Source organism: Myotis brandtii, unplaced genomic scaffold (assembly GCF_000412655.1).
Source record: "Myotis brandtii unplaced genomic scaffold, ASM41265v1 scaffold670, whole genome shotgun sequence".
NCBI classification, from domain to species: domain Eukaryota; kingdom Metazoa; phylum Chordata; class Mammalia; order Chiroptera; family Vespertilionidae; genus Myotis; species Myotis brandtii.
In genome coordinates, this window is record NW_005370611.1 from 856,727 (window position 1) to 874,000 (window position 17,274).

At 44.1% G+C, this 17,274-nt stretch overlaps 2 protein-coding genes across 4 annotated transcripts; one reads left to right on the forward strand and one right to left on the reverse strand.

Moving 5' to 3' along the window:
* Positions 1–80: 80 nt before the first annotated feature.
* LOC102260764 (haptoglobin) lies at positions 81–8,805 on the forward strand. 2 transcript variants are annotated; one of them, XM_005881183.2, is made up of 5 exons: positions 81–181; positions 5,845–5,927; positions 6,228–6,329; positions 7,023–7,097; positions 8,027–8,805. In XM_005881183.2, the coding sequence occupies exons 1-5, from the start codon at positions 96–98 to the stop codon at positions 8,803–8,805; spliced, it is 1,125 nt and encodes a 374-aa protein (XP_005881245.1). In that variant the 5' UTR covers positions 81–95. The 2 variants fall into 2 exon arrangements, with proteins under 2 accessions (XP_005881245.1, XP_005881246.1); XM_005881184.2 differs by lacking the exon at positions 81–181 and adding an exon at positions 4,348–4,447.
* On the reverse strand, positions 8,719–17,244 carry TXNL4B (thioredoxin-like 4B). Of its 2 annotated transcripts, none has more exons than XM_005881182.2 (4): positions 16,979–17,244; positions 14,547–14,713; positions 13,009–13,160; positions 8,719–11,398 (listed from the first exon to the last, which is right to left on the reverse strand). In XM_005881182.2, the coding sequence occupies exons 2-4, from the start codon at positions 14,676–14,678 to the stop codon at positions 11,233–11,235; spliced, it is 450 nt and encodes a 149-aa protein (XP_005881244.1). In that variant the 5' UTR covers positions 14,679–14,713; positions 16,979–17,244; the 3' UTR covers positions 8,719–11,232. The 2 variants fall into 2 exon arrangements, with proteins under 2 accessions (XP_005881244.1, XP_014384640.1); XM_014529154.1 differs by lacking the exon at positions 16,979–17,244 and adding an exon at positions 16,666–16,947.
* Between the last annotated feature and the right edge of the window lie 30 nt (positions 17,245–17,274).

Sequence of the window (17,274 nt, forward strand, 5' to 3'; positions counted from 1 at the left end):
ATTGGCCAATGTCGTCACACAGCCAAACCCAGACTCAAGGGGTGGAAATGGGCTCCACTTTGGCTGGATGAGCTGCAGTCACACTGCGTACAGGAATGGGGAGAGTTATGGCAGATTCTCAGACCCTGTTCAGACCTACGGTATCACATCTCTGCAAATGGGCCTGGACTTTCCCTGTCAGGTGATTCTTCCCCTTCATATTTTAAAATGTTAACTCTATAAATATATGTGTGAGAGATATGATATATATCTTTAAAAATAGGCACACTAACATAATGTACATTCATGAAACTATCACCCCACTTAAAAGCTGGATCGTTAGCAATAATCATCTATATTTATAATTACTTATGTGCTTTTCTCCTGCGCCTTCCTCCTGCCTCCCATGAGAGGTAACATATTACATTTTGTTTTCCATTTCATTAAAATTTAAAAAATATGCCTATACAATGTATTGCTTAGCTTTACTTTCTTTAAAAAAAGAAAAATTTGGCCGCAAGTAAGAAAGTTTACTTACTGTTTTATTTCTTGAATTTTTTTTATTGTGATAAAATACACAGAACATAAAATTCCTGATTTAACAATGCTTAAGTGTATAATTCAGTGGCATTAATTACATTCACAATGTTGTGCAACTATGGCCACTGTTTGCAAATCCCTTTCATCAGCCCAAACAGAAACTTTGTACCTATTAAGCAAGAATTCCCTATTCCTTCCTCCCTCCAGCCCCTCGTAGCCTCCTATCTACCTTGTGTCTCTATGAATTTGCCTTTTCTAAATATTTCATATAAATGGAATCATACAATATTTGTCTTTTTGTGTCTAGTTTCTTCTTTCACTTGGCATAATGTTTTCAAGGTTTATTCATGTGGTAGCATGTATCAGAATTGCATTCCTTTTTATTTTTTAAAAAATATATTTTTACTACAGGCCCAGTGCACGAAATTTGTGCTCTCAGGGGTGAGAGGGGGGTCTGGCCTGTGCCCTTTCCCAGTCCAGGAGCCCTCAGGGAACATCCTTAGCACTGCCGCGGAGGCGGGACAGGCTCCTGCCACTGCCCCTGTGTTCGTCAGCCATTAGCCCGGCTTGTGGTTGAGCGGCGCTCCCCCTGTGGGAGTGCACTGACCACCGGGGAAGCTCCTGTGTTGAGCGTCTGCCCCTTGGTGGTCAGTGCGCATCATAGCGACTGGTCTTTCTGCTGTTCAGTCAATTTGCATGTTACCCTTTTATTATATAGGATTGATTTCAGAGATAGGAATGGTAAGAGAGAGATATTAAACACCAATGATGAGAGAGAATAATTGATCGGCTACCTTCTGCATGCCCCCCCAATGGGGACCAAACCTACAACCTGGGCACGTGCCCTGACCGGGAATCAAACCATGACCTCCTGGGTCATATGTTGACGCTCAACCACTGAGCCTTAGCACTGGGCTACATTGCTTTTTATAGATGAATAATATTCCATTGTATGTATATGACACATTTTGTATATCCATTCATTTGTTGAAGAACACTTGGATTTTTTTCTACCTTTTGGCTATTATGAATCATGCCGCAATGAACATTGGTGTACAATGGTCTGTTTGAGTCTCTGTTTTCAATTATTTTGGGTATATCCACAGAAGCAGAATTGCTAGGTTGTATGGCAATTCTATGTGTAGTTTTTTTTAAAATGTATTTTTATTGATCTCAGAGAGGAAGGGAGAGGGAGAGATGGAAACATCAATGAGCATGGAACAGAGTGTGGAATCTTGGAGGGAAGGCGTGGAGGGTGGGTGGGTGGGAGGTAATCAACTCAAGACCTTGTATGTATAAATGCATATCCCATGGATGCAGACAGTGGGGTGGTGAGGGTCTGGGGTAGGCTGGAGGGGATTGATGGGGGAAAAAAGGGACATACGTAATACTTTCAACAATAAAGATTTAAAAAAAAGAAGAAACATCAATGATGAGAGAGAATCATTAATGGGCTGCCTCCTGATTGCCCCACACTGGGGTTCAAGCCCGCAACCTGTAGGACCAGGAATCGAACCACAGCCTCCTGGTTCATAGGTTGACCCTCAACCACTGAGCCATGCTGGCTGGGCTATGTTTAGAGTTTTGAGGAACTATTTAACTGTTTTCCACAGAAACGACACCATTTTACATTCCCACTAGGAATGTAAAATGGTGTATCAGAATTCCACTTTTTCCACATTTTTGCCAACACTTGTATCTAGTAGGTGTGAAGTGGTGTCTCATTGTGGCTTTTATTTGCATTCCCTTAATGACATCATCCAGTGACGCTGAGCATCTTTTCATGTGCTCATTGGCCATTTGTACATCTTCTTTGGAGAAATGTCTATTCAAATCATTTGCCCATGTTTCAATTGGATTGTTTTGTTGTTGTAGGAATCCTTTATATTAATCCATATCAGATATATGATTTGCAAACATTTTCTCCCATTCACAGACTGTCTTTTCACTTTCCTGATATTGTACTTTGATGCATCAAAGTTTTTAATTTTGATGAACTCAACTTTTTTCTTTTGTTTTTTCCCCCCTTTTGTTGTTTGCAATTTTGGTGTCATAGCTAATAATCCATTGCCAAATTTTGTTTGACTCTGAGCTCTGTAACAGTGGAGTCATTCTGAATGTCTTCTGAAATCTGCAGTATTCTTTAAAAATTATGTTTATGAGATTATCCAGGTTCTTTCATAGTTCATTCATTTTTCATGGCTGTATAATATTCCATTATAGGAATATACCACCGATAATTTATACCAGCAGTTCTCAACCTGTGGGTCACCACCCCTTTGGGAGTCGAATGACCCTTTCACAGGGGTCGCCGAAGACCATCGGAAAACACATATATAATTACATATTGTTTTTGTGATTAATTACTATGCTTTAATTATGTTCAATTTGTAACAATGAAAATACATCCTGCATATCAGATATTTACATTATGATTCATAACAGTAGCAAAATTACAGTTATGAAGTAGCAATGAAAATAATTTTAAGGTCGGGGGTCACCACAACATGAGGAACTGTATTAAAGGGTCGCGGCATTAGGAAGGTTGAGAACCACTGATTTACACATTCCTTTATTAATGGACATTTGTGAGGTTTCTAATTATTATTTTTAAAATATATTTTTATTGATTTCAGAGAGGAAGGGAGAGGGAGAGAGATAGAAACATCAATGATGAGAATCATTGATCAGCTGCCTCCTGCACGCCCCCTACTGGGGATCGAGCCTGAAACCCAGGCATGTGCCCTTGACTGGAATCAAATCCGGGACCCTTCAGTCCGCAGGCCAACGCTCTATCCACTGAGCCAAACCAGCTAGGGCTATTTCTAATGATTTTGATATTACCTCAGTGTCACCATGGATAGCCCAAAGTGATTCTTTTGTACATCCTAATTTAAGAACCACTTACCACCTCCCGCCCCCAACCCTCATCTGAGATATGTTTTCATTGATTTTTCGAGAGAGAGAAAAGGAGGGAAAGAGAGAAACATCATTGTGAGACAGAGACATCAATCCATTGCTCACTTTCCCTATGCGCCCCAACTGGGGATCGAACCTGCAACCTAGGTATGTGCCCTGATCAGGAATTGAAGCTGCAACCTTTTGATGTATGGAACTATGCTCCAACCAACTGAGCAACCCAACCAGGGCCCGCTTACCTATTTTTACTGAATAAAGCAATCTTTTATTGAGTTGCTATTAATTTCAGTTGAAAAGTAATTGGGATAAGCAGGTGCAAACATTTGACTGAAGCATATACACCTTCTCATCTGCCTATGTGTCTTAATTACTGGTCTATAAAACCATGAGAACCACTACCATTGAGTATGGTATGTGCCAGTCCACACTATTGTGTTAACAATTTTGTGTGTTTTCTTCCAAACAGCAATCAGAGAAGACAATACATACATTTCACTGATTTCAGGTTAGAAAGCTTTGAAGTAATAGGAAGATGTCAACACAGGATGGGGGAAATACTTGAAAAGGAAATGCTCTCTTTATTAGAGCCCCATCTCAGCCCGGTTGCAGGAGTGTTCGTAGGGGTTTGAAGTAACCCCCAAGAAGGGCTTTTTTCAGGGCTTTCACCCTCCAAAACAAGGAGGTGCAGATCGATTGTTTCCCCAGCCCGCCCAGCGGCTGATTTCGGGAAACGCTCTGGCAGCTACCTGGGGTCATGATGGGGCCAGGTGTCTTTGGGTTTGTAAAAGAACACCAGGGAAACTCAAGCGTGAGGCAAGAGCTCCACTCTTAACGGGGATGTTTGTGGCTCTGTTACTGGAAAACGCCAGTGTCCTTAACAAGGTCAAACTTGTGTAGACACAGGGTTACAACATCCGGAAGGGGTGGGTGAGATATTACAGGCATAAAAGCACCAGCAGCTGCACCCCACAGCACTGCTCTTCCAGAGGCAGGACCAACCAAAGATGCGGTGAGTCCACAGCTCTGCCCACTTTCCTTCCCTTCTCTTGTTCCTCATCTCATCCTCCTTCGCATACCTCTCTTAGCTGCATGACAAGCCTACAGAACAGATGCAAAAATACAACGAAGAAATAGGGTAAATGGGCTAGATTATAGTGAACTGAAGGGCGCAGTGTGTTCAGTCCTCTGCTTCTCTGCACCCATAAGAGGTAATGCCTTCTGATACTGCCGTCTTTCTCAGGAGACGTGACTTATTTTAAGAAATATCTTTTTTTCTTGAGGTTGTAAAGTTGTGTTTTTTTGTTGTTGTTGCTAATCCTCACCCGAGGGTATTTCTTCCATTGATTTTTTTTAGAGAGAATGAAAGGAAGGGAGAGACAGAGAGAGAGAGAGAAACATCAATGTGAGAGAGACACATCGATTGGTTGCCTCCTGCATGTGCCCCAACTGGGGCCAGGGATTAAGCCTGCAACAGAGGTACGTGTCCTTGACCGGAATCAAACCTGAGACCCTTCAGTCCACAGGCAATGCTCTAACCACTGAGAAAAACCACCTAGGGCAGAGGTTGTGAAGTTTTCATCTTTGTAGGAGATGACAGTAGCTGGGATTTTAAATGTATTTATTAGATTTTTTTCCTTTAAAAAATGTGTAATAAGAAAGACCAATAGTGGCATATTTGGACGACACAATTAAGGCACTTCGATTTTATAAAAATAAAAAGACTTCGGAAATGTTGAAGTAGCCAGACTAGAAACTTAAGCAAGCAATCCCGAGGAGCTGACATCTGTCAGTGAGATGAGTAACTGGCAGGTGTGGCCTGTGCATCGATGCCCGTGTCTGCTCTGCTGTCAGGGAGCCAGTTACCCTCCAGGGAACCTGCTGGCATTTTGGGGTTTGATATGCCATTTCATGAAGACAAATGATCACAAAATAAGACACACACTATATAAGTATTTTAAATGAAATATTTAAAACCCTTTCCTTATGGGGAATTTTGAAAAGTGGAGAGACTGGCACAGTCAATCCCCACGTTCCCGGCTTCGCAGTCCACATTTTATCTGCAGTGTCCTCGTAGCCTGGCACTCCAGAGGTGCCCAAGGGAAGCTTCTCCTTGCGGGAGAGCTCATGTATTACTAGATTAATGCTGCCGGAATTGAGGCCCACATACCTGTGTGCCTTCCTATCTTGGTGGTTCCTGTCTGAGGCTTATGGAGAATTCCCAGCAGCAGAGAGCTTGCTGGGCCTGGGGGTACTGGGAAGCTGCAAAGGATGTATTCGGTGGGTCCCAGTGCTTGCATGTGGCTATTTTATTCCCTGGCTGCCTAAAGGGAGGGAGGTGTGTGTGGGGGGGTGAAAGGGTGAAGCAGGGAGAGCAGCTTTGCACTCATTCCTGTCTTCTCTCTGCAGCGCCCTGGGAACTGTCGTCACCCTCCTGCTCTGGGGGCAGCTTTTTGCAGTGGACACGGTCAACGAGAACACAGAAAATGCAGGTAGGTCTTTGCGTTGGGCAGACGCTGTGCACCCCAGCGCCTGTTGTGGCTGACCCTGTGAGATCTGCACCCTTTCTTCAGGAGACCCAGATACCCTCTTCTCATCCTACTCGCTGGCCTTTCACTACTGTTAAAACCTTGGAGAGCCAGCCAGAAATAAGGAAAGATTGCCCACTGCATGGCTTCCACTTGGGATGGAGGAAGGTTGACGTACAGAGCAGCTTCCTCTCATCTGACTTTTCATGGGTCTCTGAGAGCCATTTCTGAATATTAACCTCCTCTTCCTGTTTTTCTTTGCAGATGACAGCTGCCCAAAGGCCCCTGAGGTTGCAAATGGCTACGTGGAGCACTCGGTTCGCTATCAGTGTAAGACCTACTACAGGCTGCGCACTGAAGGCGATGGTAAGACCTGGACAAGTGTCCCTGTGCCCTCCTCATCCTGGCATTTCCATGATGAGTGGAGTCAGGGTGACTGGCTAGGAAATTCATGGGTTATCCTCAGAGCCAGGAGATGCAGATTGTAATAAGGGGTTTTGTTCCCAGTGCTGTGGCCTTTTGGGCAAATTAACTTTGCTCAGCCTCAAGCTTTGTCTTTTGTTAAGGGGAGGGGATGCCACATAGCCTACCCATCAGAGTGAGATCTACATGTAGGTCTGGCAAAGGATGTGGCAAAAGAACCAACAATGGTGATGGTGATGACACTGGAAGTCCTTACCTTCCTGGCACTGTTGTAAGTGCTTTACATTTATTTGCTCACTTAGTCTTCATAACACCCCTCTACAAAGATGCTATTATTATTACTTGCTGATGAGGAAACTGAGGCACAGAGAGGTCAGGTAGCCTGCAAGAGGTAAAGGCAGGATCTGGACCCTGATCCCACCCTGCATGGCCTCACCATGACCACGGTTCTGTCCTGCTGGGCTTCGCTAGGGCCCAGCACTTGGCTTCTAGGACAGTGATCCTCCCTTCCTCCTCTCCCCTGCCCCTCCCTCACCTTCCTTCTCCTTTCCTAATTTTTTTCTTTAAATACCTTCTCTCCCACACTAGGTCCAGACTGAGTTTCTCCTTTGGCTCATCTCTTTCCTTTTGTTGCAGGAGTGTACACCTTAAACAGTGAGAAGAAGTGGACAAACAAGGCCATTGGAGAGAAACTTCCTGAGTGTGAAGCAGGTAGGAAGCCGAGGGCCTGGGAAGCAGACCAAGGACAGGCGTTGAGGGTTCAGTGCTTGGGCAGGGATATTGGTCGGAATGTCCTAGAGGCACATGCCCCTCCTGTGTGGCTTCTCCTGAGCATACGAAAGCCAAGACCTGGGACCAGGGAGAACCACAAATGGCTGGCAGGGAACTGAGCAGTTAGGTGATGATTCCCTTAAAAAGTTCACTGAGGTTCCTGCTTATTCAGGCCTGCAGGGCATTGACGTAACCCACTGTATACACTGCCCCCAGGAGGTCCGGAGACCCTAAGTGTACAGACAACCAACCCAGAGAGCCAGGGTCCCAGGGTAAAGCCAGCTCCAGGAAGAACTATCAGGGAGGACGTAACTAACCCTAATCCAGGGAAGGATGACAGAAGGCTGGATGGATAGGGCTTCTGTTTCTTGTCGTTAGGAAGAGCTATTGCTCTTTTTCCCTCTTGGAACAGAAGGGTTTTGCCTGCCCTCTTCTGCTATTAGTGGTGTGGAACTGCTAACCTGCCTTGTATTAATTGCAGTATCTGAGTTCTGGCCAATGCTATTATAGATCCCTCTTTATTCAGAGAGAATGAGTTATAATGAATATCAAGGAATGGTGGACATGTCCTTGTTGTGGCAAACTGTTGAATATACATACAGCTCATCAGCCAGGGTTTCTCAATCTCAGCATTACTTGTTTCTTTGGTGAGTTAGGAAAGCAGTAATGGAGCTCTGCCTTAGCGATAGAAACAACTGACGGTAAACACTGGAAACAAGAGGACAGATGGTAAAGCAAAGCGTGTAAACATGCCTGGCTCGGAAGAGATGAACAATGATCATGTAGACTGCAGTGACAGCCGAAGCTTTCCCCCCTCCCAGACGGGGAGATTCTCGTGTTTCTCATGATTTCCTTGCTCTCCTTGACAGTGTGCGGGAAGCCCAAGAACCCGGTAGATCAGGTCCAGCGGATCCTGGGTGGCTCGGTGGATGCCAAAGACAGCTTTCCCTGGCAGGCCAAGATGATTTCACAACATAACCTCACCTCGGGGGCCACACTCATCAGCGAGCAATGGCTGCTGACCACGGCTAAGAATCTCTTCCTGGGTCATGAGGAAGGTGCAAAAGCAAAAGATATTGCCCCTACTTTAAGACTCTATGTGGGGAAGCAGCAGCTTGTGGAGGTTGAGAAGGTGATTCTCCACCCTAACTACCTCGAGGTTGACATCGGGCTCATTAAACTCAAACAGAAGGTGCCCGTTGGTGAGAAAGTAATGCCCATCTGCCTACCTTCAAAAGATTATGCGGAAGTGAATCGTATGGGTTATGTGTCTGGCTGGGGACGAAACGCCAACTTTAACTTCACCCAGCTCCTGAAGTACGTCATGCTGCCTGTGGCTGACCAGGACAACTGTGTACGGCACTATGAAAAGAGCACGGTGCCCGAAAAGAAGGAGCCCAAGAGCCCTGTGGGGGTGCAGCCCATACTGAACGAGCACACCTTCTGCGCTGGCCTGTCCAAGTACGAGGAGGACACCTGCTTTGGGGATGCTGGCAGTGCCTTTGCTGTCCATGACACTGATGACGACACCTGGTATGCGGCGGGTATCCTGAGCTTTGATAAGAGCTGTAGTGTGGCCGAGTACGGTGTGTATGTGAAGGTGCACTCCATCCTGGACTGGATTCAGAAAACCACGGCCGACAACTAACGTGTGCTAGATTTCACTCTGGAAGAGGGGAAACTGGATGTGGGTGGAGGGATAAAAGCTGGTGTGAAACCGATGGGCTCCAGCCCTGCATGTCTAAGGCAAACAATAAAGAGCTTTCTTTTCACTCATTTCTGTGTTTTTTTTTTCTTTTTTGGGGGCCGGGGGGCTTGGACCTTTTTATCCTTTCCTTTATGGTACAGCAGCAGCCAAGTGGCACAGCGTGTACTGGGAATGTGTCAGAAAACACTGCAGGCCGACTGGAAAGCCCTATGGTGGTACAAACTGTCCCACTGCCGGTCACACTCACTGACAGAGTGCCTACTGAGGCAGCTCTCAGAAAGGTCATCATTACCCTTGTTTTACAGACAGGGAACACAGACTCTGAGAAGTTACGCGATTTGCTTAAGGTTATACAGCTATTAAGTAGCAAGGTCGAACCTTGAATCTAGGTCTGTCTGAATACAAACGCTGAGCTCCTTGCTGCATCCTTATTTTTTTAAAAAATATTTTTATTGATTTCAGAGAGGGAGGGAGAGACAGAATCATCAATGATGAGAGAGAATCATTTATCGGCTGCCTCCTGTGTGCCCGCACTGGGGATCGGCCCGAAACTTGGTTATTTGTCGTGACCAGGAATCGAACTGTTATCTCCTAGTCGACGTTCAACCACTGAGCCATGCTGGCTGGGCGATGTACTAAAGGTTTATAGCAGAAGAGTTCAGTTAGAAAAAGAGCTTCCTGTCTGAAAGGGTTCTGGAATCTTTCTTATGGGAGTCCCTGAAGAGCATTTCTTTGTGAAATGGAAAACTCAGATGGCTTGCGTTTGTTATCGGTGGCAGTGGAGTTCTTGGGGTGCTGCGAGGAAAAAATTTCCTGAGGTCCCTGCGAGAGGATGAGGTTTCCTGGAAAGCTGTATTAATGATGTAAAATTAAGGGGGTTCTCCTCCAAGGTCCCATCTCTGTCCGTCTCGCCGTGGAAGAAGTCCAATCTTGTCTTCAGCAGGGCCAGAATGAAGGCCGCTGACCAGAGTTCCTGCTCCATATTAAAGTCCAGTCCAGCATCCGGCTTGCTTAGCTTGAGCTCCTAGCTGTAGTCCGCTGTGTGCGAATCTGCATAGCCAGAGGCCACTCAGCTGCTTAAGGCCACAGCAATGGAGAGCGAACAGGCGAAGGCACGGGCAAGCGTGGGTCATGGAGCAAGAGAGCAAGCAAGAGCAAGAGAGAAGGAACTCTTTGGGGATTTTAACCTTCCAAGATTTTGTGCACTTGTGGTGGCTCCACCCTCCTAGCCAATCCATTGCTCCCCAGGCTGGACTGACAGATAAGTACCTCCCCTACATCACCGACTTCACTGCACAGGCGCCCATCTCCCCCTTTGTCTGTCCACCTCCCCTTTTGTTTGATCCTTTCCCGTGATCTGCAGGGAATGGCATGGTGGTTCCCTGGGGAGCGTGAACCTGTAGTTTCCTGGCAAAGCTGCCCAGATGACCATGCTTCCAATGTCTGGCTTCCCTTTGGCTCTCTTCCTTTATTAGTATTAACAAGCTAAATACGACAAGAATGCAGACTCCTGTAGAGAGTAGGTTTCTTCCAAGTGGGGAAAGCAGCCCCTACGCTTTCTAACAATTCTGATCCTCTCACTCTTTCTAGTCATGAGCCCTTGAAGCAGTTTTGTCTCAGGAAGAGGTGGAACTCTGACTTCTGGGAGAGCTCTGTTCCTACTTGCTAAGGGTAGTTAATTCTTTGTTTAGCTCAAATTGGGTGCTGGATGGTAAAGGTTCAAGTCTCACTTCCTGGGTAATTTAATAGCACAAAAGCTAGTAAATTTGCAAACCAGGACACTGTTTTCGAAGTGTGAACCAGGAAGGCTCCAAAATAAAACAAACTTGCCTGCTATCAGTGGAGAATTACTCATTCCAAGAGAAACTGGGATAATTAGGACTGGAGATCGGAGAGCATGAGTAATAGAAATATGTGGGTGGAGGAATGGGCAAGGTTGAGGGTGAGAAAGAGGTGTGTGTATGTACATATAGAGTAGAAAATAAGTATTTTTGCTCTTTCCAATTTACTTGTGCGTTAAATAAATATAGTTAAATCAAATTGTTCTAGCCAATGTTTAGGAAAATTCTGTATTATGTTAAGAGATAAAAAAAAGCACAATATAAAGAAAAGTCAAACAAATCATGCAGGGAAATTGACCACAGTTGACTCGACTGCTCTGACGTTTGTGGGGAATAAACACTTAGGCTCCCCAGGCCATCACAGTCCCGCGGGTCTTCCACTCAGGCCAGTATTTTCTATACGAGTCAAACCTCTCTCCACTGGGACGCTGAGCACCTTTCCAAAGGATCCGGAAAACAGCACAGCTGCCTTCGCGTACCGTTTCGAGATGGGACTTTCTCTTCAGCTTTGGCGGCAGTTAATGTGCTAAATGTCTTGATAGAGAAGATCATATTTGGGAATATTCTTGGGATCAATTGGACTTTGGACAATAAGTTTTCCCCTCATTGCTCCTCGATAAATTACTTCAATCAAATCTATGAAGTCTTGTTTGGTTTTGAAACTTCCCACAAATTTAGTGTGATCTGGAGACCTAGGTAGCACAGAAGAGAAACAACCTGGCTCAGAACTTTGAATATTTACTTGCTGAAGACCTTCAGGGCAAACAAAACGAACAGTAGCTCTTCCTGTAAGGGAGACTTTAGCCATAAGGCCCAACAATGATTTTTCCATTTGCAATTACAGGGCCCATTTGATACACGGCTAAAACCAGAGCTGTGGGCATGGAATAGCACGTAAGCTCTATCATATGAAAAGCTTCTGCTCAAAATGTATTTTAACCATTTCTCAACTCATTCTCAAGTACAATTCCCTGAGTACTGGTGTGGGCATAGCTTGTTTCATTGTTGTTGTGTTTGGCTAGGCACTGTGCAAAGCCCTAGTCGTGGTCTCCAAGTTCCAGTCACTTCCATTTCTGAGTAGTGGGTATTAATTTCTTTCCTTCTTCCTTTTTTTTCTTCACTATTTTGAACATCAAGTATGTTCATTGCAGAAATTTTTCAAGACAAAAAAAGTTGCCACATTTTGGTATATATCCCTCCAATCATACGTACGTATATGTGTCTCTATGTGCATTTTTTTTCACAGTAACGGGAATTATATCACACATTCTATTTTGCAATGTGGTTTTTAAAAAACATATGTTTCGTTCAAAGTTAACCATGCATCTACAACATCAGAGTAAATTGGTATCTAGTATCCCTTTGTGGACATCTAAATTCTAAGTATTTTGCTTCCTAAACAATGATGAAATAAGTATCCCTAGAGCCAATTTTGCCCACTTTCAGAATTACTTTTCTTCAAATAAATTCCTGGAAATGCAATTGCTGGATTAAAATTTTTACACACTTGTAAGGTGTTTGGTATGTAATGTCATGGTAGTTAACGTGCTAAATGTCTTGATAGAGGTCATATTTGGGAATATTCGCCTTCTGAAAAGATTACAGCAAATTAATACTTAAATGAACCATATTCTACCTTTAGAACACTTAAAACACATAACATTTTACACCTTTCAAACTAATAATGACAAAGCAGGTACACAGATCTAGACAAGAGGATAGCTCAACCACATTAAGAAAAAATAAAAATTATGGATATTTTCAATATAAATATTAAATACTGGGATGCTGATTGGGCAGAAGACATTACATAAGACTTCATGTTACTTATACTTGACAAGCTTTGTTGAAGAATAACTTCAACAAAAGAATAACTTCTTTCCTGGCAGAAGACAGGAAACTTGGCAAGAGAGGAGCATGTCTTAGTTTGCTGAAAGGAGTACTTCTTTTATAAATGCAAACTATCAGTCCCAAAAGTTTAAGAATGACATATTTTGTTTTAAATGAAATCCCTGGGGAACTTGTAAGAAAGTGGTTTGATATTTTCAAGGCTGAAGGATGATTAGTGCTTCATAGCCTGTACTATTCTTTCATACTTAAGTAGGAAATTAAAATTTGCCAATCATGCCAGAATACTCATTTTGCACCAAGTTGCACATAAAAAAATTAGAGTATCTGTTGAAGAGACAGTATCAATAAAAGACTCACTTAGCCACCACTGCATGCAAATAGGTAAGTTACTGAAACTGCTGAAAAGGAAACTTTTATTAGACTGTTATAGCTTCATGACAGCCTAACTTACCCATAATCCACTTTCATATGCTGCCCATTGAAGAAAAACACAGTAGATGGAATGTAACTGATGTCGAAATAGTGTGTATAGACTGGAGTTTGGTCCACATCCACCAGATATATAGCAGCCATTTTACTCAAGTCAGAAGAGGTCTTAGAAAGCTGCAAATAAGGAGAGAGATGTAGGTTGCAACATGAAACCAATGTTTCTGCTACAAAACGTTTTAATAGAATATTCTGTTTCAAAAAATTCCTGGGCCAAGAATCCAGACTGTTTGAGTTCCACATTAGACAGTGTAACTTTATCATTCAGTCTGAATCACTATTGGCAGAGTTATCAGAGGGCCCTGGATAAATTATGTGAATATACTCCTTCATTTTTGTTCTACTTTTGATTGTAAAGTTTTTATGAACTTTTTGTGGATTTATAAAATCCATGCTCACTTAAAGCAAAAACAGAACAACTCATAAATATGTACTACAGACATCGAAATTCCCCCAAACGTTTTTCCTTATAATCTCCACATAAATGATAGTTATGTATAAAAAAAGCACACACTTACATGGCACTATTATGTACTACCCTAACTGCTTTCCACTTTTAACTCATTTAATCCTACAACATTCCTATGAGGTACGCACTCTAACAGTCCCCATTTCATAGGTGAGGAAACCGAGGTCTAGGGAGGTAATCTGCCCCTGGACACACAGCTAGTAGGCAGTCTGGTGTGGATCTGAACTGAGGGAGCTTGGCTTCAGAGTCTGTGCTCTTGACCTCCAGTGGTAGTCCTTCCTCCCTACAGCTGAGGTATAATCCTCTGGCCCTTACCCCATAGAGTAACACATCACATACTCATATTTAATCGCGATAATGAGGATTCTTACACTCCATCCATAGAGTGATGTCAGCAATAGAAATAGTGGGGTAGGTCTCTCTCCATAATAAACATAACAGTGACATAACAGTGACATCAGCAATAGAACAGCGGTCTTAGTTCTGGAGTGAGTCTCTCTCCATAATAAACAGACACAAGAATAAACCTATTCTGTCCCAAACTGCCCTTCCTATTCACCGGAGTGTGAAGACGGGTTGTGAAGTCAGAGATCATCATCGGGCGCACGCTAGAGCAGCACACTAGTAAAGCAGACTTGCAGACAGAGAAAACAGAGTTCAAACCCCGCTCTGCAATTTCGTGGTTCTGTGCCTGTGGGACGTCACTTGACCTCTCTGGCATTCATTTCTCCCCTGGGGAACAGTAGTCGTAATGAAGCCAGTGTTGTGAGATAATGCTCACAGATGCTTGTTCATAATGTTTCGGGTCTTTCACTGCCTTGTTGGTGAAGTGGAGCTTGGACAGCTGCTAGAGGGGAAGGACATCCAGCACAGATTCGGCACATTCACAGGTTTAGGGGTTCAGCTCTTATGAAAGCATACTAACAACTGAACAGCTCCATCCCAGACCCTGCCTGCGTTCCTGCATGGACTTGGCAGATGTTGAAGTAAGAATGTATAGATTAAAAAACAATTTATTTTAAATATTTACTTACAATGTCATCTAGTTGCAGACAGACAGGATCCTCGTCTCTCCCAAACCTGAGAACCAACACCTTCTCTGCAGTGCTCTTTATTGCCTCGTCGACTTCTTTTTTGCTAGTCAGCTTGGGCAATAGAAAGCTCATCTTGAAATAATCCAATGAATCCCTCACTGTCAGTCCTGAAATAAAGTTGCGATGTGTAAAGGCAGATTAAGGGCATGAGTCCTCATTTTTTTTAAAAATTAATTTTTGGAGTAGGTAATATAGGTCCCCCCAAATGTACACACACTTTGAATAATTATAAAGGCAGTGTTTATTACAATACACTTCATTTTCAAAGTTGAGCCATCAGCTGTTATAGTGTAACACTATTACAGTGTTACATTTCTTGGGGACAACACTGTATGCATGTTTTTTCCCCAGAGGAACACAGTATCACAACACAGAATCAGAAAAGTAAAAGGAACACAACCAATGCACAATCTAGTGACAAATAAGTCCACCAGTTTAAAAAGCAACAATATAGAAAGGAATAGCGTGAAAAATCTCCCTCCCTCTCCCTCCCCTCAACGGGCTTAGTCCAGCTGCCCCATTTCTCCCCACACACCAGGTAGCTACTTCCATTAGTTTCTCATGTATCTTCCAGAGTTTTACTATGCATTCACTAAAAATACCAATGGGCATTCCAGCTTCCTCCTTCCCTTACTTCCCAATTAGCCTTTCAGCCAGTCAGTATTTCATGCAAAAAAAAGATGACATTCTCAAATTTGGCAACTGGGGGACTCCCATGAAGGCAGGATATAGGAGAAGAATAGGGTCCAGTGCTATACTCTGGGGTGAGTAACAGCAGGGTGCTGTTCCCACTTACACCTGGAGGAGTCATGGAAGGGAGTAGTGACCGGAATTGTGTGGTGGAGAAGGCAGCTGTGCAGGAGGTCAGCCCGCATTAGGGGATTCAGCTACTGCTCTCCCTCTGCCTAGTCCAACCCCCTCATTTTACATACTAGTTTGCTTATAGTTACACTTCTAGCTACAAAAATTAGGAATGGAAGCCAGGCCACCAAATCTGTACTCTAGTGTTCCTTCTACTACATATAGTAAGTTCCCATTTTTATGATCAAGAAACTCTTGGGTCAAGGAGCTTTATTTCTGCATCCATCCACGAGACCCACTGATATACTTGATATTTTAAATTCAGTTCCAAAGTTGGCTAATGCTATGAGAAGGGAGGCTTTCTTTTTCTGTTTATGTATGTGTGTGTATGTGTGTGTGTGTGTGTGTGTGTGTGTGTGTGTGAGACAAGCCACATTTTAAGATATGAATTAATAAAACTTCATATAGGAAATGAAATTGTTCTAAACAGGGAAGCTGACGGTCAGGAGGGACTTCATCAAATGTGAGTGGTAGAACAAATTACTGATGAAAGGGAACGTCAAAGAGAAGATGAACCTGTCCCACCACTAGAATTTAAGCAAACAGCAACTCCTGTATGTTACTGATAAAGAGGAGGAAGGGGGCGGGGGCGGGTGGAGACTGGATAAATGTTGGAAGGAGAGAGAAACTGAGACAATAACCTAAGAAAATGCCCACAGCAAAGGATGCCAAAAGAGAGGTCACAAAAGAAGAAGAACAAATGAACCATAAATATACTACAGTAAGCAAAGGAAAGCAAATTAAAAGATATATTTTTAAAAAGCCATTAAATTGGTAAAGATTAAAAAAAAAAAGTAAAGCGTGTGAATGAAGGGCAGGCACTCACAGTCCCCGCTGGAGCGCAGAGAGGCAAAACGCTCCGTGAGAGACAGCTGAAATGCTCCCGGACCAACCATTCCAGTCTGAGAATCAGCTCTTAGGAAACAGACATGCGCACAAAGATGTACACACACAAAGGATACTCATCCCACTTACAGTGGCAAAAACCTGGAATTAGCTTACATGGCAATTTAACAGGGGACTGGTGAAATAAAAGATAGTACAGTTCTGCAATGTACTGTGAAAGTCACTACGTACTGTCTCAGAGATGAACATCGCAGATACTGTAAAGTTCTCATGATAAAGAAAAAAGTTACGAAATAGTGTGATACCACACTCCACAGTCCCGGTACAAAACCTAACTATCACACAAACTTACCAACAAAAGTAACCGGGAAGGAATACCCCCCCACGCCACCAGCGGCGACCGCTGCGTGCGGACAGACAGGGGAGTTTTATTTACGTCGAGTGCGCGTCTTTTTCCTCCCAAAACAGTCCGCACAGCGGACCCTGGAACGAGGCCGGGGTGGGGCGCCTCCGGCCGGCGCGGTCGAAAATGCGCGTACAACTTAAGTCGGCCGCCGGGTACCCGGATTCCCCGCCGGGTGTGGAAAATACAGTTCACTCTTGAAAAACACTGGGGCCCCTGATTAAACTTTAATGGTGTCCGTGGTAGGGAAGACGACACTTACTTTATTTGTACAAGTTTCCTCCCTCCAACTTCAGGACTGCCGACGGCGACCCGGCCTCCTTTCCCAGGTCAGGACGCCGGCGGCTCCTTTTTCGGGCCGGAAGCGCTCAGGAACCCTAATGCAAAGCAACCCGGGGCTGTTGCCTAGCAACCCTGGGCGGTCCACTTCAGGAAACGGAAACGGAAGAGGAAAACGCACAGGCGCAGTAGATGAACCAGCGTAGCCCAAGAAACCGGTTGTTCAGTCGCCGTCCACTTGACCGGCTCTGACCGGAAGCCGTGGAGTCACTTCCGCCC